Raw genomic sequence first — 27,760 nt, 5'->3', positions numbered from 1 at the left:
GCATGCATATGATCAGGACTCTCCTCTGATACGAATCTCTCCCCGGAGCTTCTTGTCATCGTGTACACAGGCTGTCTCCATCACCCCACATTAGCAACACAACAGCTATCCCCCCACTGTCGCTGTCCAGACACACATGCCAAAAACACACCAGGTCTCACTGAATTTGGTGGTTCAAGCCAAATACAGTCAGGTACAAGCCAACCCCAAATGAGAATGTGCACTGCCAGCGCTCCATCACCACGCTTTATCTGCATTCCCAGATGTCACTACTGAAGTTAATGATGATAAGGCCTTGACAGGTACAAAAAAACATGGAGATTCAGTCGAAGGTAGACTTTGAGCACACTCAATGAATTGATTATCTTTTATACTGGCAAAATACATTACGCTTGAAAAGCACAACTGTCTTTTAATTATCTTTACAAATTCATAAAAGCAAAGTTCATTCCCTTTTTACTGCCGTAAACTAGCACAACACTGTTACTGTTACACCTGTTACAAGACAGTGTTATATTACGGCTTGTTTGTTCTGCTATGCTAGCAAGCTTCCTCCTGTCTGTCTTGTGTCCACGTGCATTCACTGTCAGGGTAAGAGGTTATAAAAAATGTATGGTGTGCGTGTACCAAAGCCAAGATATCTGCTTTATACACGTTTAAGGCACTTCTATTTAACAAACAATGCGTTTTAATGATGTTTTTAGCAGCACATCTTCCTGCTTTCATTTTCAAGCCGTTTTTATACATGAGTCCACAAGTAAGTGTTGAAAAAGAGGAGTATAATCAGGTCATCTGGCCAACACGGTAGTATTTATGTTTTAGTCCTCATGTTTACATTACAGTGCCATGAGCCTGTGACTGATCATGCTCTGACTTCTTATGATTCAAGGCCTAGATCTGCCTGCCTCAGTGAAACTGGACAGGCTGGATTTGTTACTACTGCCTTTGAAGGAACACAATACAAGCAGGTTTATTATTTTAGCTTTGGCCACACTATTTTTCCACATTAAGAGTCAAATGTATGTTGGTTATTTAGGCGTTACTAAGCTCCATCATTAGGTACATCGCTTTAGAAACTACAAATTGTTTGTTTTTGTCTTTATTGTGTGGTTTTTAATTAGCTAAAAGTAAAAGCACTACTACATGAACATTTTTCAGCTATGAATCTTCACACCTCAGACCAAATATTCACACACTCCCACAAGCCTCTTCTCAAATACAGACAGAGGTATACATCATTGCCACAGAACACCAAGGCCCCATACATCTGAACTTTTCTTAATTAATACAAAAGGGAAAGGGGAACAGAGTAGGTGCTACAACTACAAACGATCACTGCGGCCACATCCTGAAGGACTGAAAACATTCTACAACACGCATGTAACCAAATTTGATAAAAAAAACATTTCTACATTTCTGACTGGTATGAGGCTTACTCTTGAAATTATGGAATGCATTATGGAAAAGACGGAGGTAGTCATTGAGCTTTGAAAGACTTGCAAAGTAGTATTAACCCACTGCGCTACATGCAAAACATTTTCTAAATTTGCATTATTTTCAAGGAGGAGTGTACAACTGAGAGTATGTAACATAATACACGGAAAGGACAAGCATAAATCACACAATGTGTTACGGATTAAAATGCATCTTCTAGATTTTACTTTGCTTGAAAGAGTGGTTAATAAAATGCACCATAGTAGCATTTATACTAAGACCACAGAAAGAGAGCATCCGTCTGTGTTGAGACACCTCACTAGAATTGATTTAGAATCTAGACAAACACAGAAACATATAGACGTTTCAAAATGGCTGGAATGCATGATGTAATGAATTCTATAAAAAGGTTGAATGATACAACATTAGGCTCCATAAGAAGGCTATGTTGCATGGAGCCTAATGCCTTTTCCGCATGTAGGCCAAGCATGGTTTCACTGACTAAAAATGGGTTACACAGCTCGTTACCTTGTAACAACAAGGATCATTATTAAGAACACATTTAAATGACAGGCTGCAGACCATTCGTCAGCTGCCCTTCAGGACTAACAAGTCTTAGATTGCATTTTGATTAAATGCTGATAGTTTCATCAGCTTCGTCTCCACGGCTGCAAGGTGGTTGGGAAGGGAAAAGGATCTGGGTGTGCACTTACTAACCAGGATAGAATTAAGCTTCCTGATCTTGAAAGTGTTTTGTCTCAAAGTTAAATAACACCACCAAACTAAGCTTTTATTTAATGATCAAAACTGAGCATGTTCAGTGATGCCTCCAGATCAACAACCATTATGTAAACCAAACAGCTAAGAGGCCTGAGTGACTGTCAGAACCACCACGCAAGTACATCCAACTAAAGCTGGAAAGCTAGTGGGACTGTATCACTATGACTGATTCCTCCATCATCTCAGTATTTTCACAAACATCGGCACTGCCACAACTTAGTCATTATCACACACACATACACACACACCAAGCAAAAATCCATTATCTGCAACAGCTTTTCTCCCTCCGCCTAGCTCATCCAATTATTAATCAACACAGCTGCCAGCCAGCTATTATTGTTGACCATTGTCAGTCACTCTCACGCTAAGTCCCCAAAAAAACCCAATCCTGGTTAAACCCAACAACACTAGTTGTTTTCAGCAGCACAACCTGACATTACTGTATCTAAATATTCCCCCTTTTCCTTCAGCTCCCTGCCCTCACATCTGCACCAGCTGATATTTCAATAGCTTGTGTTGGGTGTGGCTTATAGCTAGACTCTGCTTATAGCCGTTAAACAGGGGGATGGGAGGCGGATCACGGTATCTATACATCAGCACTACTTGCCTGAAAATATTCTGCAGCACTGTCTCACATGTAAATGCAGCCTTTGTTTGCTCCTCCCATGTCTTTGCTGATGACTGAGCCTGCTTTATTGTTATGGCGTGCTGTAAATTCTGTTGAACTTTGAGCTTCCATCTTGGCAAGCACAGGCAGAAAATGTACGCTAGTAAAACAGTGTACGGGCAAAATCAACTGGTTCATACGCAGATTAAATCAGCGACATAGGTAGTAACGGTACAGGCAGCAGGTGTCAGTGATCCGTCCAAACATAACCAAATGTATGCAATGTTTAATATCAGCATCCTTCTAACAATATTATTTTGATTACCAAGCAATAGAGCTCAGATTCTCTGCTCAAACCCAGTGGACTTTTAACAAGATAGATTTTTTTTTTTAACAGTATGCTTTGAATTGTATTTGTTGTGCTATCAATAGACCATGGAAAAAGATGACCTAGGGATTTAGCAGCTTGTCAGATAAATTAACTGCAATTGGGCCTCTTAAGATAAACATTTAAAACACCAATGTCATACAGTGTTATAAAAGCATTGTGTTAACACTACACATCTGCATATCTGGTTCTTCTAGTACTTTGTAAAATGTATCAGTTTGCACTAGGTCAGGCTTATTAACTAGAAAATCGATGAAGTGAAGTGGATCTGAGAGAATCGGAACCACTTTATAGAAGAGAAGAGAAACAACTTTATCTTCCATTTCAGAAAAAAATACTAGTAAAAATTCTGTTGATTATTTGATGTTGAGTAATTAACAGCTTTGCTGTTTTTCTTTCGTACACATTGATATGAATATCACTCACAAGGATATGAATACTTGAATAAATTGAATATTTGAGTACCTGAATTGTGTGCCCATTTGTTCAATCTAAGATGATTTTATTTTGCTACACTACTGCATACAAAAATATGAACAAAGAAAAATTATGCATTCAATTTAGCGGTTATGAAAAATAGTTTCGTGCTGCTATATTTCTGGGTCCAATGAGCATAAATCTGAGGTATGGTAGCACAATGATAGGAGTGTTTACCTACTGCACAGTGGCATATGTCACTTGTTCATTCAGGCTAATATAATGCTGCAGTGGTTTAGGCATATATTATGTTAAAATAAATTACTCTGGGAAGGGTAGGACCTGATCAAATCTCTACATTTTTAACAAATGACAAATTTAAAGAACACTATTAACAGCTTTGACTACATACCCGATCTTGGCCTTCTGCTTGGGCTTGGAGGAAGGTACAATACAGGCCTTCCTACAGGTCTTCTCTTTAGGTCGTGCCTTGCCGTTTCCTTTGTGCTCGCGTTTGCGGTGCTTGTGCTGCGAGGAAGAGCTGGGGAAGCTCTCAGGGCTCATCACTCTGGGAATGTTCTTCTCCCCACGCTGCCGGGCCTTTGCAATAGCCTCTGATATTATCCTATTAGCTTTCTCCTGCTTGTCCTGTGAGGGTGGCTCCATCTGATGATGCGTCCTCCGTGGCGTCCTCTTCTCCGATGAGGAGCTGGATGAGGATGAAGATGACGAGGAAGAGGAGGAGGACGATGAGCTGCTTTTCATTGGGGGACTGAGGACCCGTACCTGGCTCCCCGGACCATTAGCGTTCTTTCGAGGCTGAGGAAAGGGAGAGAGAGAAAGAGGTTTAACAATTATCGTCTTTGAAGCAAATATTACAGACAGGATGTCATCTATTGTAGATGACACAAACCCACACTCAGATGCTGTGCTATATGCTATATTGTACAAACATGAGCTTTAACAGTTTCTCTCACAAAAAAGGCAAACAAAACAAAAATATCAGACCGAAATTAGACTTTCAACCATTCAGGTGCACAAGTCTTCAACCACTCAATCACTATGAATTTTTTCCCATCAACCAAATAAATTGCATGTATATAGGCCAATATCAAAAATCACAAATTTACCTCAAGGGCCTTTAAGCTTTATAACCTATTTTCTAGTGTGTTTTGTCTTTTCTATATAAAAGCTGAAGTAAACACATCTTCATGTTTTGTAACATAAAACAAGTGATGATGGTAGAAAAAAAAAAGCAATAAATAATAAGGTATCATTTGTGGCTGATCTGAGCATGAGCTCAGCTGATACAAGCAAACCTTTACAGATAATGGTGAAGCTATCACAAACAACCTTCTGAAGGCTGTGTGAACCTGTCAGACAGCAGAGCTTGTTGCTGTCCCCGTCTCAGATGCTGGGGGTGGGGGGTTGGTCCTGTCTCGCTCTACATGATGCTCACCTCAACTCTGAGCCTCCAGTGTAATTCTACCAGCACTACTTTAGCATGAGAAAAGCCTGTGTTTCCCCTTAGAATTAATTTAGATCAGGTGGATGAGACTGAAACTATGTGACGTGAACTCTCTGATACAAATGAAATTCCTTTAGGTGGAGTAAGGTATTCAAAAGGGTAAGGGTAAACAGTAGCTCAGTGTAGCAGGTTACAGTGAGCCTTTCAGACATAAATTATCCAGCCTGGCTGATACATGATAATATTTGAATAATAGATGGTGTGACTGCTGTTATGCATACATAAGCGCCTTGTGGTGGGCCTTGAGCCTAGCAGAGAGGGAACCCATAAATGGATGACCTAATCTAAAAATGTGTTGCGTATGCCTACATGGCCCAGGCGCGGCTGGTTGCTTTTTTTTTTTCCACACTGCTAGCTAAATAAAGAGAATTAGCTTGAACCTCGCCAACAAAGTGGGGGGAGGGAGTTGAATAACTCCCGATTCATTTGGAAGGAAGGGACACACACACACACACACACACACACACACACACACAAGCTGCATTATGATTTTCACGTGTGCAACGCTGCTGAGGCTATTAGGAAGAAATTTACTGGATCATGCTGGAATGTTCTCATTCAAGTTAATGGCAAAAAAAAAAAAAACGGGGGGAGGGGTTGAAAGTAATGCTCAAGAGCGGAAGAACATGAGGGCACATGAAAGAAGTAGCAGGAGGACGAAAAAAAATATGAAAACAGGTTTTTATCAGAGATGGAGAGAGAGAGGGAGAGAGAGAAAAAAGATAAAATGCACCAAAACTGGGAGCACTGCAGCTGTGTAATACATCTATAAATAACTGAAATTACAGCCTGCCAGCACTGCAGTGATTTCAATCTCTCTAGCAGCACGTAGTCCCATGAAAACGGTGGGGACCATTACAGCCCATGAAAAGGTAGAGTAAGCTCCATTTGGGCCGGCGAGCTTTCCCTCGCTCTAACCCCCTCATTTCCACATGTAGTGAGCTCTCTGGTGACTGACAGGTTCAACTCATGGAGGACACACAAACGCATGCACACACGCACACACACCACACACTGTACATAAACTACAGCGCGGGGCAGCTCGGAGAGAGGGTGAGAAAGAGATGTATGGAATGAACAGACAGTGGGGGAGGGGGAAACAAAACACTGTAAATCTAGTGTGCCTTGATAGGGTCTAGCACAGCAAAGCAAATGAGTATGAAGGGGAGGAAAATAAAGCAGCAATGAGTTCAAGATGGCGGCAGTGCAGCATGAGCCAGTAGCAGAGGAGGTTGTTCAGTTCCTGCCGGCCCCTCCTCCTCCCCCTCGTCCCTCCTCCCTCCCAGCTCTCAGAGCAGCTCACTTACCCTTCCTCTTGGCCTCTTCACTGTAGACATGGTGGGGTTTTTTTTCTTCCTCTTTCCTCCCCCTCTCCAACCGGCTAACAAAAGCCTTGCCCTTTCGCCGGGTTTTTTCTCTCTCTCCGTTGCTCGCTCACGCTTTCCCTTACAAACACACTCACTCTTTCCCTTTCAACAGTCGTTTTCTCTCACTCTTCCTTGAGCCGTGTGTCCCCCCCTCCCCTCCCTCTTTCCTCGTTTGCCTCCCCTCCTCCTTCCCGGTCAGCTCTTCTCCTCAGGCAGTGCGAGAGCGCTGGAGCCGTTCGTCTCCTCCTCCCCCAGCGGGCAGGGCTCAAGAGGAGCGCATGGGAGCTCTCTCTCTCACTCTCTCTCACCCTCGTTTGTCTCTTCACAGGGTGATGAGGGAGCAGCGCTGTGGGCGGTAGAGGAGGTGCGTGGCAGTCCAGGAAGCTCTCATTCTGCTGCTGCGTGCTGCTTCGCTGTCGTCCGGCTTCACCCAAGTCTCCCTCACTCTCTCTCTGAGCGTGTGTGTCAGAGTTGCCTTCCCCTGGCTCCTCTCTCCTCCCCTCTCATTGATTCCTCTTTCCGCCTGCCTTTCGTATGCGCTCTCTCTGCCTCTCTGAACCTTCTCCCTCTTATTTCTCGTTCTTACTTGCCCTTTCCGCTTTGCTGTTTCCCTTTTTGCGCCTCTCCTCGTGTTCTTCACCAGCCAGGATAAGGTAGGTTACTCCTTTTTTACACACAAAAAGGCTTTTGTGTTATCTTGCTTGCTTGTTTGGCCGGTTGTTTTTCCTTCCTTTTTTCCCCCACTTGTCTTTTCCTCGTTCTCCCTCGCTGCCCTCCCCTCTCCCTGGCCCGGGCGTGTGTGGCGAGCTCAAGACTCTGGCAGGCAGAGCGGCGGAAAATGAAAGCACAAAGCAGCAAAATGCATCAGCATGAATATTAGAGATGTCGTTAAAACCCAGACTCGTTTTTCCCTCTCTCTCTCTCTCGCTCACTCACTCACTCCTCTCTCACTCTCTCTCTCTTTGTAAGGAAGTAGGCCAGCAGATGGTGCTAGCAGTTATTACATTAACTTTCACAACTTAACCCCCGAAGTACTGGATTTCGCCCACACCACAGATTGTCAACATCGTAGCTTTTTTTGGCTCTATGTAGGTTACTGCCAATGACATGCTGGTTTATTTATGGAACAGCATGATACACAAAGTCTAAAGAACAGACAGATAAACAAACTCCCAAAGGCTAAATATGTATTCCAAATACAAAACAGCACACACAGTTTCAACCATTAAGAAAAAAAAAAGCATTTAGCGGATTTTCTACTCGCTAACTATACAAGAAACATGCAGCTTGCACTGCAGAGTCTCCAGTGGTGAGTTCAAGTATTTGCGAGGTCAAGGCCTGGTCATCATGTTATGACTCTTGGAAAAAAAATTCCAAGGGAAACTGGGATGTGTCCAAGACATGCAGCTCTTCCTGCGCGCCAGAACAGATCTAGGAGGAGCGAGCCGGCCTTACAGGGGACTCCTGACAGCATGATGCAGGGGCCATGTGCACCGGCTGGCACATGGTATCGGGAATTATGTAGAGGCACAAGGCTGGAATGAAGCCAGGTACAGTGCACACAGCACCACTGGGTCAGGCCTGAGTTACTGACAGTTAGCCTGTCAGCTTTTACATCTTTATTCACTGTGCAAAATCATCTCAACAGGCTTCTTTCCCAGCCAGCCAACACCCTGTTCACTTTTCATGCAGCTGCATACATTGGCATGTGAGCTGCCCAGAGCTTACAGGACTACCGTTCACATACCTGGGGCTGGGAAGGAGAATACTTTTGACATCATGTCTTTAAAACACCATATGTCAGTATCTCCTGACAGATTAAGGTTACTACAGGCTACTGACTGATTAATAACCACAACACATACACAGTAAGACATCTACAATCTTCCACAATATCTTAAAAAGTAAAACACTTTACAAGCATATATCTCTGTTACTATGGTTGTCTAGCTTCAATGACAAGAGCCTGGGGCATGCATGTCAAATAAAATGTTATTTTGCATTTAAAAAAGAATCCTATTATTGTATTCGGTTTCCTCAGAACACTACACTACTTGTTGCGAGTTTATTTAAGTATGGTGTGAAATATGTGGGTGAGCATGTGTATGCTACAACTCAATATGGCTTTACATTGCATGTTGAACTGATAACCTAAATAAAGTAATATGCAACTGACCTACTGGAATGGTGTGGACAGCCTTATTCAAGATGTGAGTGAATGTGGTTTTAAAGAAGAGACAAGGAAAGGTTATAAGATCAGCGTGATGACCGCTGTCAAAACTCCGGTATGACAGACACATTGGGAGTTCTCTCAATATATCTCTATGGTTTGTGTAGTTTTACACTTTACAGCTTTATATCTCATACAGAGACAGAGATGAATGCCGTGTGTGCATAACAATGACTGTCTTTTTGCAGCGTGTGCAGCAGCAGGCATGGGATCCACCTGCTATGCCAGGCCTTGGAGTTTGGACTTTAAAGCAGACCAGACACTTACTGGAAGCCGAGCAACCATGTCCTCTCCAAGCTAAACAAATCAACCGTGAGATAAACTCCACCAGGGTACAGCACCTGGGGGTTACTACAAACACACCAACAGTGCAAATGGATGTTAGAACTCATTTGAGTACAAATTAACAAAACAAAAGGTGCCTACTCAAACTTCACAAACAAACAAAATGACAACAAAACCTTGTCCTGCATTACTGCACCTGCCTTTGGTGTATGCACTTATAGTTAAGCTCCAACACACAATAACAATTTCCATCGACAACCCAGATAAATCACTGCAACAGCTATTAGACTGTTTGATGGGTAAAATAAGTAAAAGGTGACAGAAATGAAGTCTGAATAACGGCAAATTTAAAAACAGAGAGACTTAACAATTTTCATACATGGAGGTTAGTTATAAACGTTTTCTTCGTGGAAACTGAGAGCAACGAAAGATAGAAAGAGAATAACAGTCAACAACATGCACATGCTTCAACGGTCACATGGCATGAAGCCATTTCTGCTTGGCCACTAAACAGTTAATATGCAAACAAGCCTGGCAGCACTGTATGAGGGGGAGTGGCTTCCTTTAAAGACAGATGAGGGAGGGTAGAGGAAGAGGAGGGGAGGCGAGTAGAGGAAGGGGAGGGGAGTAGGAGGGGAGCTGGTGAAAGGAAGCGAATGGAAAAAAAATGTGTGTGCGCGCTGGGGGGGGGGTGGAGGGAGGGAGGGGGAGAGAGAGAGAGAGAGAGAGAGAGAGAGAGAGAGAGAGAGAGAGAGAGAGAGAGAGAGAGAGAGAGAGAGAGAGAGCGAGAGAGAGACAGAGACAGAGACAGAGACAGAGACAGAGAGAGAGAGAGGTAGGGCGGCTGCAGAGGCACAGGTGTCTGTCTCTGAACACTCCATTACTTCCCCATCAAAGGGCCTGTATTAGTGCGCCACTGCTCTCATTTCTTGCCTGTACCACCGAGAGAGTCTCCACTAACTCACCATTAGGGAAATGAGAGCTGAGAGCTAGCAATGCACTGACTGTGTATAGATGTGGACTCAGAAGCACCGGTGGGTGCTGGCCATCTTGTAATTTTCAGAGATGAAACCTACTGCCAACTGGAATATAATGTCACCCAGTGTTACTAGCAACAGTATCTATTGTGCTGAATGAAAGAAGGGCTTTTTGACCTGTTATGCATTTAGACTGCTAGAGACAATGCTCATGGTTGATCTGGTTATTGGTTATTTCAGTTCAAAATGTTTGCAGTTAAGGGGTAAAACACTACTTGGCTTACATAATGCTGCTTTAACTGGGGTATGACCATGATATCATGACCCTTTTCTGCTATTATCTGCAAAATGTCAAAACATTCAAAAAAGGTATAAAGAAGTTGATCCAATGTGTTTAATTTGCTTATTTTCTCTAATCAACTGCCAATATTTCTAATGTTTTCATTTCAAATATATATATATATTTTTAAATCTCATAATAATCAAATATGTCATTTAACTAGTAAATTCAGCAACCATAAAAATAACTTCCCTTGCCAACACAGTAATGAAGCACTGTTGGGTTCGCAATCTCTTTTGAAATGAGTCAACATCCATGAGACAGTGATCACTGTTTTTCACAGGTTCAGAACTTCGTGGTGGTTTGATGAGCAAAATCATTTTTCCTTTTTGTCAGACTGCGTATTAGTGCTGCATTCTGGAAAACATTTTAAACAATAGTAATATCAAACAAATGCAGACTCTTGAAAGGTATATACATAGATTTTTTTTGCACCTAGAATGCAGCATTCATGTGCCGTTTTAAAGATATCAAAATAACATTAAGAAGCAGATGTTAATTTGCAAATGCTCTGCTGTATTGCATCAGATTCTAGTGTTGTCTGTCAAACCGCCACAAATTAGTGACCCCTTCTACAACTCTTTAAGGCATTGCTTCATTATGTCACCTATGGTATTTTGTAGTAAGCAAAGTCTTTCACCTCCAACACTGGTTGAACCTTTGTTGCACTTTTTATTTGTTGCCTCACTTTTCACACTTCCTTAAAAACATTTTTCAGTGCTGGTTACTAAGAAAAGGCTTGTTCCTCAGTATTTCTCACAAAAATAAAAACAGTACAGATGCCTCCTCTTACCCATCAACAGATCTCACAGCATTGGCTTTGTTAATGTTACATAGATTGCACCTTTAAGTCAAGGTGTGAAAAGATTAGGCCCTACTAATTAGGCCTAAGGCTACAGGCTAGTTTGCAGCCAGACTAGAGTGTGAGGCAGCGGCAGGGGTTGATAAATGAAAGGAGACATGATGCACAGCAATGCTTCCTCAACCAATTAAATACAGCACCATGCATTAATGAGCCTTTATTCAGGGCCAAGAGTAACAGTAGCTGGGCAGAGCGTGGTGCCCTCTAGAGAAGCTGCTCAAAGTCTAATAGAGCATTATTACCACAGTCTGGTTTGCTCCACTGTGACCAAAAAGTCTTGCAGAGCCAGATAGAACAGCTGCACAGGGAGAAACAGGATCGTACAAGCTCACAATACAAAAACTTTCATTGGGGTTGCAATGCCATTGCCAGTAAACAACTAAATTGTGTTTTTATACTTTCTATGAATATGCTTTTCCTTGGTCGGTTACCTAAGGATGTGTGTGTGTTTTTTAAAGCCATGGCATTAATTCATACAACAATTAACTTTTGCACTTGGTGCTGCACACGACCTGAGGGGTGACTGCCCTGTTGTCACGCTCATAGGTCCCTGGTGAGCAGTGTTCACATGGGAAGGTGAATGAGTTACCTGCTCACCCTTCCACACAGACTTACCAACAGATTAAGGAACACATAACAGTTACACTGTTATGTAGTTTTTTGGCTACAATAAGTTATACAATCTCATTAATATTAAAGTTTTTTAAATACTGGGGGAAAGTAGAATTACAACCTCATGTTTCTATTCCTCTGCCAAGAATCCTACCAGGTTGCAGTTTACATGCTTGTCCGTCCAGACTCATATGTAGCTATGACAGGAGACAATGCTTTTAAAATGGATGTTGCTGCAAAGAAGCTACAAATTCTGAAGACCGGGTGCCTTACACACATCTTAACAACTACCACAGTTTCAAGGTGGGCACCCGAGATCAGTGTTACTAATTACCAATTCAGTTGGAACCAAATGTCTCTCCTTCTGTTCCTGAGTTATAGTGTTGAATAATAGTGAGGAAACCATTTCTGCAAAACAGTGAAGTTGACCTTTGACCCTTTCTATACAAAATGTCATCACTTCATGATTTTACCCTATCCTATGAATGAATACATGTATTCTGGTCCCACAGTTCTCCTGTAAAAAGCGTCGGCTTACTTTTTTTGTGTAATACGAACCCTACCCCTAAACCTACCCAGGCATGTGGGCTTCAAGAGGTTAATGTTCAAACTGATAAACATTTGTGTTTGTAAATATACGCAGAATTCTGAATCTTATACATTCCGTTTATATATATGTTTTACATAATGTCTCAACTTATTCGGAATAGGGGATGCAGTAGTGACTACATACGGTATGGAGACATTGCTGCATCCTCAGGATTAACCATGCAATCAGCCCAAAATGTCAAAAAGAAGAAGTAAGTAAAGTTCAAGTCTGACAACTGCATTGACCTCAGAAGACACAGCACTGTGTGTGTGTGTGTGTGTGCCTGCCTTACAGCTACAGTCTGCTGCATTCCCAAAAGACTTCAATCCAACAGACTTTAACAAAGGCAACCTACTAGCTCGCCATTATTCACTCAGCTATCTGACTCTCTTATTTTAATCTTATTCAGCACCGACAGCCATTCCTAATGCTAATTAAAATGTTTATGAGCGCAGACGGATCCATCTGAAGTGTTACAGGTGCAGCATGTTGAACCCAATTATCTAGCGAGGACAGAATTGAACACTAGGGGGTGACTGTGAGGAGAGAGGGCAAGAATGTAAGGTAAAGAGAAAAGACATCTGCTACCAACCTTAAGGTACCAGTCATATCTGAATCAGTCAAGTGAAAATACCACAATGCTATTCTGCATTGACTGGCATCATGAAAATACAAAGAAGGGGGGGGAAGAAGAAACTATTCACAATACTTTCTGAAAAGTTGTGATATTCATTTTTAACGTGATGCTCACTTTCTCACCAACCCCTGTAAAAAAACAAAAAAACAACAAGCTGTGACTTGAGTTTGAGGCTTTTTTTCAGAATACAGAGTATAGCCTAAGCCTTGCTCTGTGTCAATAAGGCCCCACGACTAAGAAGAGCAGGCAGTGATTTTAACTAGGACATCTTGTATCTTTAAGTGTCAGCTCAGAGGGCAGTCACTCAGCAAGATTTAAGATGATATTTTAAGGGCTAGCACAGTGTGCACGCATTAGCAAGCACGAGCCAAAGTGAAAGCAAGAGGCCATCCATCCACAGAGACACTCTTCACAATTAGTAGCTGACACCTGGATTTTACATGCCAGCAGCGCCACTGTGGGTCCTTCTCTGTTCAAACATAGGTCACCACGCTAAATGTGGTTCTCTTTTGTATCAAAGAAAACATTAGTACATCTCTAGTCTAGAATCTGTTGAGAGGTAGGGAAGGTAGCGATAACGCCTTTTACAAAAGGTTTTCCAGACATTAAAAGGATCATTCTAGTTCATTAAAACTTTAACTCAATTTATGGCAACAACAAAGTCGGACAGAGCAATCTGGTTGAGTTTGTGTTCGCCCTAATGGCACTCCTTGCATGATTAAAACATTACAATTCTGACAAATCAATGGTAAGAAGATTGATTTTGGGGCACTAGTACTAGTACTTTTTCCCAAGCAAGTGTTTTTTGTTCAAACTAATTTGAATTATGTTTATAATCTGAATCCTCTATAGCAGTTAAAATTATTGTGGGGAAATTGTAAAAAGCTAACAGTTGGCCAGATTATCTAAACCACCCATTATTTGGATAGAGAGAACTAAAACTAGTAGGTTAAAGTTGAAGCAGGTAATCAGACCTGAAACTATGATGGATGTTCCCTGATCCCAGCAATTACTTTGTTTCCACTGTTTATGATAACATTGTGTGCAGCAATGACCAAATCTTTGGAAATAAGATCCATGTCATAAAAAACTGGAATAATTATTAGAAATACATATGGGTCTCCTCGTTAAGAAAACGAAACATTTAAAACAATAGCTTATTTAACGGTATTTGATTGCTTGCTTAAAAACTGAACAGGTGGCCTTCAAGGAAGGCAGATTTTGCAGATGCTGTATGATTCATCTACCCCAGAGGATTAAATGTGTTTTCACCATATCATGTTTATATCATGTTTTTTTTTTAAACTTCACATGATCCGTCACAAACACAATCGTGAACCTTCTTCTTTCAGGCTGTTTTTTTTTTTAGCTGTGGTTGTTCTGTGTAATGACGTGGTGCTCTCTGAATCAGAGACGGCACAGCAGGTCAGACACCAGGCAGTGAAGTGAAGCTGAACTGTGCAAAACAAGCAAGCCGGATGATGCCATTCATTAATGGGAACATCGGGGCAAACTGAAGAGTGGAGCTGAGAGGAGGTCCCTTAGGATATATGAGAGAGAGAGAGAGAGAGAGAGAGAGAGAGAGAGAGAGAGAGAGAGAGAGAGAGAGAGAGAGAGAGAGAGAGAGAGAGAGAGAGAGAGAGAGAGAGAGAGAGAGAGAGAGAGAGAGAGAGAGAGAGAGAGAGAGAGACAGAGAGACAGAGAGACAGAGATGAGGTGGAGGGCAATTCAGCAAGGGGCTTCCTGCCAGACCTTTACAACTCCTTCATTATTGAAGCAGTGCAAGGGGAGAGCAGGGCCAGTGCCTGCACAGAAAGGAACACACACATACACAGAGTAGGTCTGCACACACGTAAGACAGAGTGGGAGCATAGTGGACTTGCAGCCTTCAGTATATGATGAAGTAAGGATATTTCCCCCCTACTCTGCAGAGCAGGTGTCTGTGGAGTGAATCTCTGCTGGAAAGGTAGAGAACATAACATGAACAGACAACCTCCACACCATTACAAAATCCTGCTCATGTAACAAGAATTAAAAGATAGATAGATCGAATGATAGATAGATCGATAGATAGATCGATAGATAGAGCTTAAGTTGTGCTGGAAGGCTGTTATTTCCTGGTAAGTCAACATAATAGAATTTTTGTTCATTTTGATAAATACATCTGAAACTGCATTCTAAAATATTTTTAAAAAATATATATCTGAACAGCATAAATCAGAACCAAGATTGTATATAATGGTGCACATTAGAGGTGGGAATCAGCAGAGGCCCCGTGATATGATTTTATCCCGATACTTGAGTCACAATACGATATTCTTGCAATTTTAAGCATTTTGGGATATGGTGAATATAGCAATACAATATATTGCGATTCAAATGTTTAACTGCATTTTCTTTCCACAAAATTAAATCAAGAATTGTTTTGTCAATAAGAGAAAATTCACAGTCTATTCATCTCACATGAATAGACATCTTCTCTGCACAACTGCAGCATTTTCTCAAACTTTCCTCAACTTTAAGCTTCACTGCTCTAAATTATTTTTGAATGAAATATGAAAAAAGCCTAACTTTGCAGCATTATTCTGACAACTTCCTGACGCAAAATCCATGATGCACATGGCCTATAGATACCTTAGATCTTCTAGTTTCATATGATACCAGTATATTCCTAAAAGCCCACTACGGCCTCTGAAAAAAAAAAAAAAAAAAAAAAAAAATACTGACGCCGCCAATCAAACCGCTAAATGATAAAATATACTATGCCGTTCGATTTCTTTCACCCACCTCTAGTGCACATGCAGCACATGAATGTCAAATATATGCAAAAAATCCATAAAGGTTGAGCGGGTTGAAGCAAAAATGTTGCATCAATGCAACAGAAAAAAAAAAAACTGCTCTTCCTTTGCCTAGCTGAGATTGTAAATTATATGTTTGATTCTTTTCTGAAACAATCCAGTTCATCTGACAGAAACAACTTTTGCTGTCAAAGATGGACTGGATTGCTTCAGCATCCCTCAGTTGCTGCATTTAACTAAATGCGGCCGTCAATATTCATAAATCAACTCAGCTCTTTACAGCCAATAATCTTGATGATCAGAGTGACTGTGGGGCTGTGAGACAGAGCAGACAAAGAGCAGCAAGGGATGTCAAATAAAGAAAAGTGTGTGATGTTGATGAAAGCAATTATATTTAAAAACATGACAAAAAACACAAGTTGATTTCTGTCACATATGAAGAGAGAGAGAGAAGAAAAAATAATTTAAAAAACATACAAAAAGTACTACTTCTTTTAAGTTATATTGCAGTGTGCATTTCCCCCTGAAATAACAAAAAGTAAATAAATAAAACTTCACAATTTCACTTAAATAACTACACTGGCTTATTAGTCACAACGTCTGCTCTTTAATGTTCAGTTTACATGCTTTCCAAGTTTAACTGCTCCTGGCTTTTCTTCAGACTGCACCTGCAAATTTGGAAAGGCTCTACCGTTAAGATTTTTATCTTAACCGTTTTTTGCTTCAATAAACCCAGATTAAAAAGTTTCTTGAAGTGTGCATCCATACTGTTTGACAGATGAATACAACTCAACACAAAGACAATGCAAAAAAAGCTCATCAATAATATTAAGATAAAAATTTTAATTAAACTCAGGCTTGATTCAGTCAAGTGCTGCACACACATTAAAATGCTATGGTAGTTCATCACATTGAATTGGAGACAATAATAATAAAATCCTCAATAGTAGGTCTGCTACATAGTACACACTGGGCAGTAATACACAGGTCACATTTTAGCGGTTGAAAATATCAATACCATTGAGTATCATGAACTCGTGTTTTGTGACACTGTAGCCATTTTAAAAACAAACTATTTTTAAATAAAAGTTTAGATACAAAGATTTGTAGCAGACAAACTGCCCAAAGAGTAATGCTATAATGTCGGATGTTACAGGGACTGTGATAAAGAGAATAGCAGACTTGTTCTGATTCTGAAAGTAAACATTTGCAATTTTTTTTTTATTTTGCTATATGTCCCCGCACACATTTTGGACATAATTTGGTTTAGATCAGTTTAGAATTATGTTAAATTTACTTTATTGACATGTATTCCTTTGTGATTGTGATCCTGCTTGTGTATTTGGGAAATTGATTTCAAAATGGATGAAGAACATTTAAAATTTGAAGGCTTTTCAACTGTGAACCTACTAAATCTTTGATTTTTATGAATCATTTCCCACTCAGCAAAGTGAAGACACGTTGAACTACAGACCTGCTTGCATGATAAAGGTAGGTAGCTGAAGGTAGCAGGGACTACACTGGTTTTGCTAGGTGGTGGTGTGTGGCAACTCTAATGATAGGTATAGGAGCCACATTTTCTCCACTTAACCAAGGAAACCTGCAAATTAACAGGGAAACCAAGATGGGCTCTGCACTTAAATGACTGCTGTATGAAGCTTATTTATTATTTCTCAGGATTCAAAAGCATTTTTTTCCCAAAGTGCTATAAAGCAAATTAGATGGGATTAATTAAGAGACCCCTTTAGATGAAGTGTGCAAACTGGAACACATCCTTAAAGGCAATCAAGAAATTCTTTCAATAATTACAAGGTTTTTTAACCAGGTGTTTCATCAAGGGGGTCTACCACAAAGTCAGTTTGATAGAACAACGCTACTCTGTGCATGTTGGCTCGGCAAAGTCTGAAGCCCTGATCAGATATAAGAGGAACCGCAGCGGTGGTTATCAACGTGTTCTGGTAACCCATTTCTCCTTAATGCTGTGTGTATTCTCTTAAAAAGGGGGCGTTTGGAGCATCATTTGACTATACTACTGGAAAAAGTGATAATGTTCCATCCACTTCGACAAAAAATATGAAAAATATTACAGCAGAAGCAACACCATTGCTGCAGATAAAGCAGGAGAGGAATGCCGGCAGAAATCTATAAGTGTATGAATATGTATAAATTATGTATGCTACCTGATTTTATAGGATGTTCATTTTAGATAATTAGGGTAGCTGTCCAGAGAACACTACAAACATATTCAGAAATTTGTGGGAACAAAAACAAGAACCATACAAATAAATTGAAACTATAGTTTTTCTACATCACTTGAATGCCTGTTATAGGTTTCAATAGCAATAATGTACAGTAAGTGCTACTGAAGCTGCACAGCTTCATCTGGTGGCATTAATGTAACCTTGCGGATTGCATATATAACGTATTACAACAGCTGAGAATCTGTATGGATCATATATTGACTATGGACTATACAGTGATGTTATTTCAAACAGTTGATGAGCAAAAAGTGCTTTTTAGCTTATTTCAAGCCGAAACTCAAAACAAAAACTGTCCCCGACCAGGTTAGCCGTGCTGCACAAGTTACCATTAGTGATCTAGCCAGGTTAAAAGAGCGCCACCTTTGTTATACAGAAGAACCTGGCTTTAGACAACATACCTTGCTAACCCATCGTGGTACAGCCCCCTGGCGAATATCTTCAACCACTATTACCTTTTTGTCTTTGTCTATTTAAACTGACATTTTTGTGAGCCTGTATGACTTGACTACTGAAGCTTGACTCATGACACAATGAGTGATAGATTTACACAACAGTACATGTTATTCTTCTAAAGTAGACAGTAAATTTAGTGCTGTAAAAAAACAAGTACAACACTCAAACAATGAGTGGACTTGTAACATAAGCGTCCATGGCAACTAGCAAACGACTTCCTACTGACACAAACCTGTTTCCTGAACTTACAAATCAGTAACCAATGAGCCAACTGCCGTCTCTGTAGGCAATGTGACCGACACTAAGTCTTGTCAAAGTCAAAGTGTTGTAAAGTAAACCATGTACGCAAGCAGAACAGCTGGAAAAACATAACACAACCAAACTGGCTTTACTCTAGCTAGCTTTATTTAAGCTTTACTTAATAATAAGACATTTTACCCCAAGATTTCCTCAGACAATCCCTCCTCCTTACCACAAGACGACAACCACTGTGTTAGTTGTAAACACAAGGGCAAAGGGGTCATTACTCCTTCAAACCTTTTCTAATTTCCTCTGTTGCACATTACACTGAGGCTAATTTACCAGAGAGTTTCATGACGTCTTCCTCAAGAGAGTTTAGAGTCTTTTTATACACAGAAACATTGTGGTAGTCAAACCACACAGTCTTCCTTTTTTTTTTTTTGCTAGTCAAAAGGTTAACATGAGTTCAAGGAAGTTGCCTCACGTCACGACTAAAAAGCAATGCATTCCAGTCACATACATGGGAAAAAGCCCTCCACATTTGACCACTGAGCAAACACTCACCGACCCATCACCCCAGAAAAATATTCAAAGCCATTTAATCCCGGGAGAAAGAGGCAAGAGAGTGAAGGAAGGACAGAAAAGCAGAATAAAAGAGCATACTTTAAATTCAGACCTACTGACAGTTTGGGCTGGCAGCGTTCCCACATGCTCCTGACACACTCAGTCCTAGTACAACAAACTCCTCCCTCTCCTCTCCCAGCTCCTCCCCCGCCTCCTCTTCCACTGAGCCCTCCCCTTCCGCCCTCAGCAAAGACCGCCTGACTTCCTGTTTACCTCTGACCCTTAGTTATCCCCCGCCCCCGCCCTTAACTGGCATGCCTCCAAACAGACAGGCTGATGAGGCCGGATGCAAACAGTCAGAACACTTGACATAGTGAGCAAGCCAGAGAGGGAGGGGGGGCAGAGAGAGAGAGAGAGAGAGAGAGAGAGAGAGAGAGAGAGAGAGAGAGAGAGAGAGAGAGAGAGAGAGAGAGAGAGAGAGAGAGAGAGAGAGAGAGAGAGAGAGAGAGAGAGACAGAGAGAGAGGGTTGAGCATGGATGGGGGGAGGTGATCAGGGAAAAGTGTGTGAAAGAGGCAGCCTATCACCATGTGGCCACAGAAGCAGCAGGTTTCCCAGGAGTGTGCATTTGTGAGTGTGCAAAATGTGCATGCGTGTGGCGCATGTGGGTGGTGGGGTGAGGGCTGGAGTGATGCACGGTGTCAAGTTTCAGGGCTGATTATGGCATTGCCTGCCCAGTCTGGTTGGCTCAGAGTTACATAAACCTTAGAGAGGTCAGGAAGAAACAAAGCTAGCATATTACACATAAATGCGTAAACCCCACTTGAAAGCACACACGGATATCCTAATTTGTATACAGCAAAGAGGCCAAGGTAGGGTAAGGAGAGGTGAGCAGTGATACCCAGTGAGATAATAAATCGAAACCAGCAATGCAGGCAGGCAGGGTGGGGGCACCTGCTCAGTGTCACTGCCGGGGAGCTGTAGTTGCTACAGCAGCCCAGCTCATCAGTGTACATCAGCCCCCACTTCCATCTCGGTTTCTTTTCTATTCAGCAAAAAAGCTCCTGGGGTCTGATTAAAAATTACAAACAGTGTAATTGTGGGTGTAATAGCAGGGTATAACATTGCAATGCCAATCATTAAGAATACATGTGTCATGTCATGAAAAGATTAAAATATAATGATGATATAACTAGAGATGGTCCGATCAGGTTTTTTGGGACCGATACCGATCACATAAAGCCTCACCGATCCGATTACTGATCAGAACCGATCAATCACGTGGGACGATATTAATATTTATATTTTACTCTTGTTTCCCCCCCCCATCAATTCATCCACTCATGCACAGGCCTATAGTCTTTCATTTATGTTAACCTTGTAATCATTTATTTTCTAGATACTACTAGATTACCTAGATTGACCTTTATTTATTGCATAGCAGTAACTTTAATATTCCTTCATAGCAGCAGTGGCACTGTGGAAAACAATATGCCAAAATGGCCTCGATATGGCTGTCAAGAACAGGCAAGAGCTTAATGTTGAAAGTTCACTAATTTATTGATACTATCCATTTTAAATGGCTGTATTGTTGCATATATCATATAAAATAAAATTCAAACAAAAATGTAGCCTATTTAACAGGCTAAACAAACTCAAAATGCCAGTCTGAACATTGGTGGCATTATTGCACATTGTTACACAGTACAGTGTAACATATTATTATTGCTAACTCTCACACTAAACGCTTGCATAAATTGCCGCAAGCATGTGTGACATCGGACCCACTCACTTCGAAAAAGTTCCATATCGCAGACATGCATGCATGCCACCTTTGGATCCGGAATGTATATCAAACCGTAACAAACACTTGTAAAGCACATGTATAATGCGATCGGATCGGTGATTTTAACCTTTGATCGGATTTTTCGAACGATCGTTTTTTTTTTATCATATCGGGCCAATCCGATCAGTTGCCGACATCACTTAGGGAACACCCGGATGTCGATAAAGAAAGGCTAAATGGGATAATATAAAATCTGAACACTGTTGATTTTCCAGGTCTAGTCTGTTTTTTGTTTTTTTTTATTAATTTATCTGCAGCATCAAAGTACAAACACATTTAAAAAAAAAGGCCAATCTCATATTTCAAATAAATATCATGAGGTTGTTAAAACAATTAAACTGTAGACCAGCTGCATATAAGAAAGATTTTAGAGTAACCTGCTTATTTCACTTCATTAGAACATGTTCTGTTGTTTCTTGTACTTACAAGAACTGCAGTGGACCACGTCGGATTTTAATTGACATGATGGCTTTTTAGGTGGCAAAAGGCAGGGCTAATACCAGTGTGACTAACATCCTTTTTCAGTTATAGTATGCCTGGAAGGGGAGTTTTGAATGTGCTGATGCCCCACAAATCTACAGAATCCGTTTCCTCTTTGCCGTTGGGGCTTGGTTTAATTTGTACCCATAAATAGCTCTATTAAATCTAAATCAAGACAGATTAGGATTGTAATCAAGAAAACAATAAGAAAGACACAACTCTCTCATTGACAACTCTCTCATAATAACCACAACTGAAACATAAACATTGTCAACAAAAATGATCCAAATCTCATTGACTTCATGTAGTGATTCATAATCTTTCAAAACAGCAGAATTGCAATGCATCTAACAATTGAGCATTTTCAACAGCTCTACAAGATATAAATCAAGCTGTTTAATCTCACGTTTCTCTTCAAAAGGCAGACTTTCAAATGTTTGTTGTAGAAGATAATCTCACACAATCTTAAAAGAAATACTAACTTCTGTATAGTTCTTTCCCCACACTATTGGGCACATGGCAATCATGGGGCTTTCTCCACAAGGAGGCCTCCCAAGCATGCACATTAAAAAACACTGTTTTATAACTTTATGATCCGGCCACAGACTTTTGTATAATAATGGGTTTTTTTAAAAAACAGCAGCAATTTAGGATTTGTAATACTAAACACTGATCTTGAATTACTTTAATTATAATTACTCAGCACCAGTGAAACCAAACTTTCCTGTGCCAGCAGGTGGGGCTTTGCCCCACGTCACCACTAGAAATGACCAGAGAGAAAAAAATGTTTTTGACTCAACTAAATAGTAACCACAATGGTTCTTTTTGAACTATACATACTAGATCCCACAATACACAGAGATCGCACAGACGTCAGTCTAGAGTTTCCTGACTACACACAGCAAAAATTCTGACTGCTGACTCACAGGGGGAGTCAGAAGGGTCTCTCTAGAGTGTTTGATGCCTGTTGAACTACCTCCTCAGAGAAAGTCCCATGCAGTCCATAAATGTTGCTGAAATGATTCATGGGACAGACTAGAGTCCATCAGTTCATTTTAATTCAGATCCATTACAACAGGGCCTAAGGCATTATTTTTACTCAACATAACCTTTGAATTTAGCAACCTGGGACTAGTCAATTTTGAACCCGTGGGGCTCGGGATGTTACAGTACACAGAAGTCACAGTTTGTTTCATAGTCTGATTTAAGAGTCAAGGTTCCAATTAGCTTTCATTTGCCCTTGCCATGGCGTGACTTCCTCTCATGCCAATCTGCTGGTTGTGCTAACCTCAGCACATTTTGTTAATGGCATACAGTTAAAGGTTTCTGGGCAGAAATAGCACTTGTGAACTTTACATTATACACATCAATCTGCATACTGTGTATTCTGCATGCACAAAACCATGACCCCCTCTACAATGACAGTTCGGCCCGAATACGCAAACTGTTACAGGCCTACCGTGTGCTCAACATAGCTGCAGCTGACCATTGGAAACCCTAATTAGCCCCATTCACTGCGGGGGAGTGAAGAGTGGGCAGCTAGCCCCTGATGCCTTGCCTGTTCAGCAAACACACGATCAGCAGGCTCTTCACACATCAGTGCACATGAATAGCACAGTCAGCCTGTAAGCATCAACACAGGGCTGGATGTTGACACAGACAGGGAGAGGCTCATTCGTATGGCTGTGGTTTATGGCCCCATTTCAATCAAGGACCTTTGCAGACGGGCAAATGGTCTGCCCAATGAGTGCTCATCCACACAGGCCACCCGTTTTGTTGTCACCTGCTGCCTGTTGGGGGACAGCCGAAGCAGTACTCAACACACCGGTCATGTTTTGGCTCAAGGGTATAGGTTTGGTTTCAGAAGCATTTGAGAGAGATTTAAATTATTCAAACCGTTACAGTGAAATGGTAATTTTTCATGTGTTTACTACACTAGGGTAAGTGCATATACGGAAAAGGTGTGGTTGGTAAGATATTGCCAAACACTTCTGTGGTGTCAGTGACAATAGAAAAAGACTCAGCTCTGTCAGTTGTGTGCCATGGAAAACAAAATTGCTCTCATAAAAAAAAGGTGTGAATTTTCCAGGACCACAATATTTCTTATTGTTGGTAAATATGTTGTTTTTATAATATGCTGAAATGAAATGAATTTGATCACAAAGAAATATATGTATGTGGTGAAATTCTCACTTTTTTTTTTTGAAGTGTGCAAACCATGATGACACGTCTATTGCTTTTGCTGCTGGTCTTGTGTCACTCGTGGGCCTGGAGGCTATGTGGATGCTGCTAAGTTACTAGCCAACTGAAGTCCAGGAACCGCCTGAAGCCTGTTACAGCCAGCTAATGCATTCTCCCAACCACCCCCTCTGCTTCTCTTCTCCCTCTCCTGCTCTTCCTTTCTGTCTCTTTCCCTTCCTTTCTTTCCTAAGCTCTCCTTTTTCCATGAGCTACTGCTCTCTCCATCTTCCAAACCCCCTCCCCCTCCCTCAAGTGCTAACCACTCTCCTCCACCAGGCCCTTTTCTTCCCACTGCTCTCTCACATGTGCACATGCACTCTCACACACACACACACACGCACACACACACACAGACACACAGAAACTGTGGCAGCAACCACAACAGTGTGCAACCTCCCCCACACTCCAGCTAGGCCGTGTGCAAGTGCCTCTGGCTTGCCCTGACCCACATCTTGATATAGCCCTAAGTATGCTTACAGCTAAGTCCTGAAGACACTCCTGCCACTCTTAGCCTAATCAGACCTGACCTGCTGTCGGCACACTGGGCAGATAGACAGGCCAGGCTGGACAGACCAATATCATTTTCAGAAGGCTTTCAGATGGCCCAAGGTACGACCTCTCCACCTACCCCCTCTACAACACTGATTGCAGGTTTCCTGCTACACAGGCACATGCTCTATCTGGGATAGTTAGTTAAACATTACATGACTGGCTAGTTTCTGTGCCATGCTATACTTGGAGGGATACATAAATTCTCTTAATGTCAGCAACGAAATGTCCTCCATTAGTAAAGCAATATATGTGCAAATATAGCTTTTAATTGATTTCAACTTATCACTCTTCACCCTCCTTCAATTCCCCTCATTACTCTATTCTGAGAAGAAACTAGGGTAAAGGGTTGAGTGCATAGGCTTTATGGATATAAATTAGACTAGGACAAAAATCATATTATATTCATTGGGTTGCTCTGCTAGAGTGTAGCTAAAATATACTGCCATTTATGTGCCTATAAGCAGATGAATGCTTTATAGTTTTAAGAACCAAACAATTAAACAAAAACTCAAGTTTGTAACATTGTATTACCTTTTCTACTTTGTATTCAACAGGTGGTGGTTTCCTGTGCTCATGTCCCTTCTCCTGGCTGGAGTCGACCCAGGAACAGTTTGATTCATCCTGTTGGCTGAGAGCAGCTTCCAGATGGGGCAGTAGGTCAGGCAGGAGGTCAGGAGGCTCCAGTCCCTCCAAATCTCCATCCTGAGCATCTGATGGCAGGAGACTGTCTCCCAATACTTGGTATCCATTAGTGTTGTTGGCCCCGCAGCTCAGAGGCTGCTCAGAGGGCAGCTGGCCAGCCATGCTAGAGTAGCAGTTCATAGATTCACCAAACATCTCTGATGACTGGGTTTCTCCAGAGCATCGTAGGGCCCGGAAGGGACATTCCTCTGCCTGGCTTACTGATGTCCTCATAACTGCTGTGGATGGAAACTGGCATACTGTCCCCGAGAGCTCAGGCACTGTAGTGGGGGGTGCCTTGGTGTTGGTGGTGGGCATAGACACTGAGGCTGTGGACAAAGACTGCTGACTGAGAGTGGGTATTTCTGGCTCACCAGGGTAGGCAGGGTACTGAGCAGCTTGGTAGGCAGCAGCAGAATTGACTGAGCATGTGGGCAGGGAGTGAACCATAGATGACGAATGCATGGGGAAGGGCAGGATAGGGTCTTCTGGTCCTGATCCAGGGAAGGCTTGGCCTCCCCTGGTTAGCTGGTAGCTACTCTGCTGAGGCTGTTGCTGCTGTGGTGGCAGGCAAGTCCCACTCTGAGAAGCATTTTGACTATCCAAATAAGACTTTCTTGGCATAGCCCTTGAATGGAATCTTGGTCCTTCTACACTTAGTTGAGGCTGAACCTGCTGCTGAGTATGGTGAACTTGCTGTTGGCTCTGAGTTTGACCTCCCTGGTGAAAGGAGAAATTGTGATGCTGCTGCTGCTGCTGCTGCAGTGACATTGTCTGTGTGTTCATTTGTTGGTGCTGGCGCTGGTTTAACAGCTGTTGCTGATGACTTTGCTGTTGTTGTTGCAGCTGCTGCTGCTGCATTCTCTGCTGCTGCTCTTGTTGTTGATGACACGGGCGGTGTTGTTGCTGCTGTGTTTGTTGTTGTCTGACATGAAGTTGCTGGTTGTGCAGTTGCTGCTGCTGATGACAAAGCTGTTGTTGCTGCTGAGATAAGGGGTGGTACATATTCCCATTCTGGTCTTGGTTGCCCCACATTGGACTGCTACTGTTACAGAACAGCCCATTGGATTGAGGTACTTGGCTCAAGGCAGTATTATGGTACTGGCCATGTTGGCCTGCAATCATGCCACCACCTCCACCACCTGTGGCCCCAGGACCAGGAAATGCCTGCCCCATAGGATTCTGTGCCTTCATGCCAATGTAATGACCCATCTGCTGACTGTAAGTAGGCATGGCTTGTTGGGTAGTAACCGGTGGCATTATGTCTTGGTGCTTCCCTGGGTCTAATGGCTCCACTTGGAGGGGCTCAAAGTCACCAGTGAGGTTCAGCTCATCCACAAGCGATGGTGCTGAGGGGAAGCCATCATCGTCCAGCCCTTCCAAACCTCCAACAAAGAGGTTGGGGTCGTTAAAGAAGTCCATGGCAGAACCCAGAGGGTAAATGGAACCTTTGGAACTTCACTGGATCCAAACTGGTCCCAATGAGCCTCACTGTGAGCTACAGCATATCCATTATATTGTGTCCCTTTCCAAAAACAGAGGAAGGAAAAAAATTAAAATACAACAAGGAATACTGCGGGTTTTTTACTAAGCATGGATGGCCGAGAAAATCACTACAAGATATTCATTAAAATAATAAAAGAAATCCTACTACACACACAAATGAATCATTTTCAGCCTACAGTGACATGACAGCTGATACTACTTGTAAGCTAGTAGAATTGCATGAATGCCCATACGGTGTCACAAAAAGCTTTTAAAAAGGTAAGTAATGGCTAGGTCAGAAGGGTCTGAGGGAAATTTGGTGCCGTTAATTATCCATCAGCACGGCCTTTCATGTGTGTAGCAAAGCAGCTGGTGAAAACCAACCGCCAGCCACCAGCAGGTGCCTCTTCCTGTTACCCCCTACCCTTTCACACACAAACGCACCTCAACTCCCCACCCCCCACCCCCACAACGAATGAAGCGGCCTGCCCTGCTACTGCAGAATGTGTGGGAGGTGCAGACAGCTGATAGAATTTCAACAGCTAGGGAGAGAGGCAGATGAGGTTCTTTGAGCTTGTGAGCATGTGTGTGTATTCTGCAACCACAGACCAGCGGAAGATGACAGAAGCTTACCGAGGTCAGTCATTATATGCTGACTTGCTATGCACACAGCCTTGCACACAAAAGCACAAACAAGCACAGTCAATTCTCCAGTATCTTAGTCCAACTTGAGATTCTTATTGTTTTATTGGCTAACATTTTAAATAACAGTTGGGGTGGACAGTATTTTAAAAAATACAGGAAAGCTATGTTGTCTGTACATCATTTCCTTTAATATACTGGGTTTTCGTCGTTCTTTTTACTCCATAACTATCATAGCCTCAACTCCTGCATGTGATTTGTGATCATAGGCCAAATAAAAAATGGCTTACTTTGAAAGTAAGTTGTAAGTACATAATAAAAAATAAATAAAGATACATATTAACATGTATTTGTAAAGTCTGCAGGCCAATTTTAAAAAACTAATATTGTCAGGATTCTAATATTCAACAGACATAAGCAAGATGCCTGACATGTAACACTAAAATGTGATTTTAATTGGGAACT

At 41.8% G+C, this 27,760-nt stretch overlaps 1 protein-coding gene across 6 annotated transcripts in view; it reads right to left on the bottom strand.

Moving 5' to 3' along the window:
* Positions 1-27,760, bottom strand: part of chd9 (chromodomain helicase DNA binding protein 9) — a 74,138-nt gene that overhangs the window by 44,245 nt on the left and 2,133 nt on the right. For 5 of the 6 annotated variants that reach the window (XM_059350372.1, XM_059350388.1, XM_059350363.1 and 2 more), the window contains exons 2-3: positions 25,019-26,693; positions 4,039-4,445 (exon numbers count right to left, since the gene is read on the bottom strand). In XM_059350372.1, coding sequence (XP_059206355.1) covers positions 4,039-4,445; positions 25,019-26,590 — 1,979 coding nt within the window. In that variant the 5' untranslated portion in view covers positions 26,591-26,693. Of the gene's footprint in view, positions 1-4,038; positions 4,446-6,461; positions 8,668-25,018; positions 26,694-27,760 lie in introns of those variants that run through there. The other variant, XM_059350405.1, reaches the window with a different exon arrangement.

This window comes from Centropristis striata, chromosome 2 (assembly GCF_030273125.1).
Source record: "Centropristis striata isolate RG_2023a ecotype Rhode Island chromosome 2, C.striata_1.0, whole genome shotgun sequence".
NCBI lineage: Eukaryota > Metazoa > Chordata > Actinopteri > Perciformes > Serranidae > Centropristis > Centropristis striata.
Note: the sequence above shows the minus strand (reverse complement) of the source record. Positions and strands in the feature narration are given on the sequence as shown.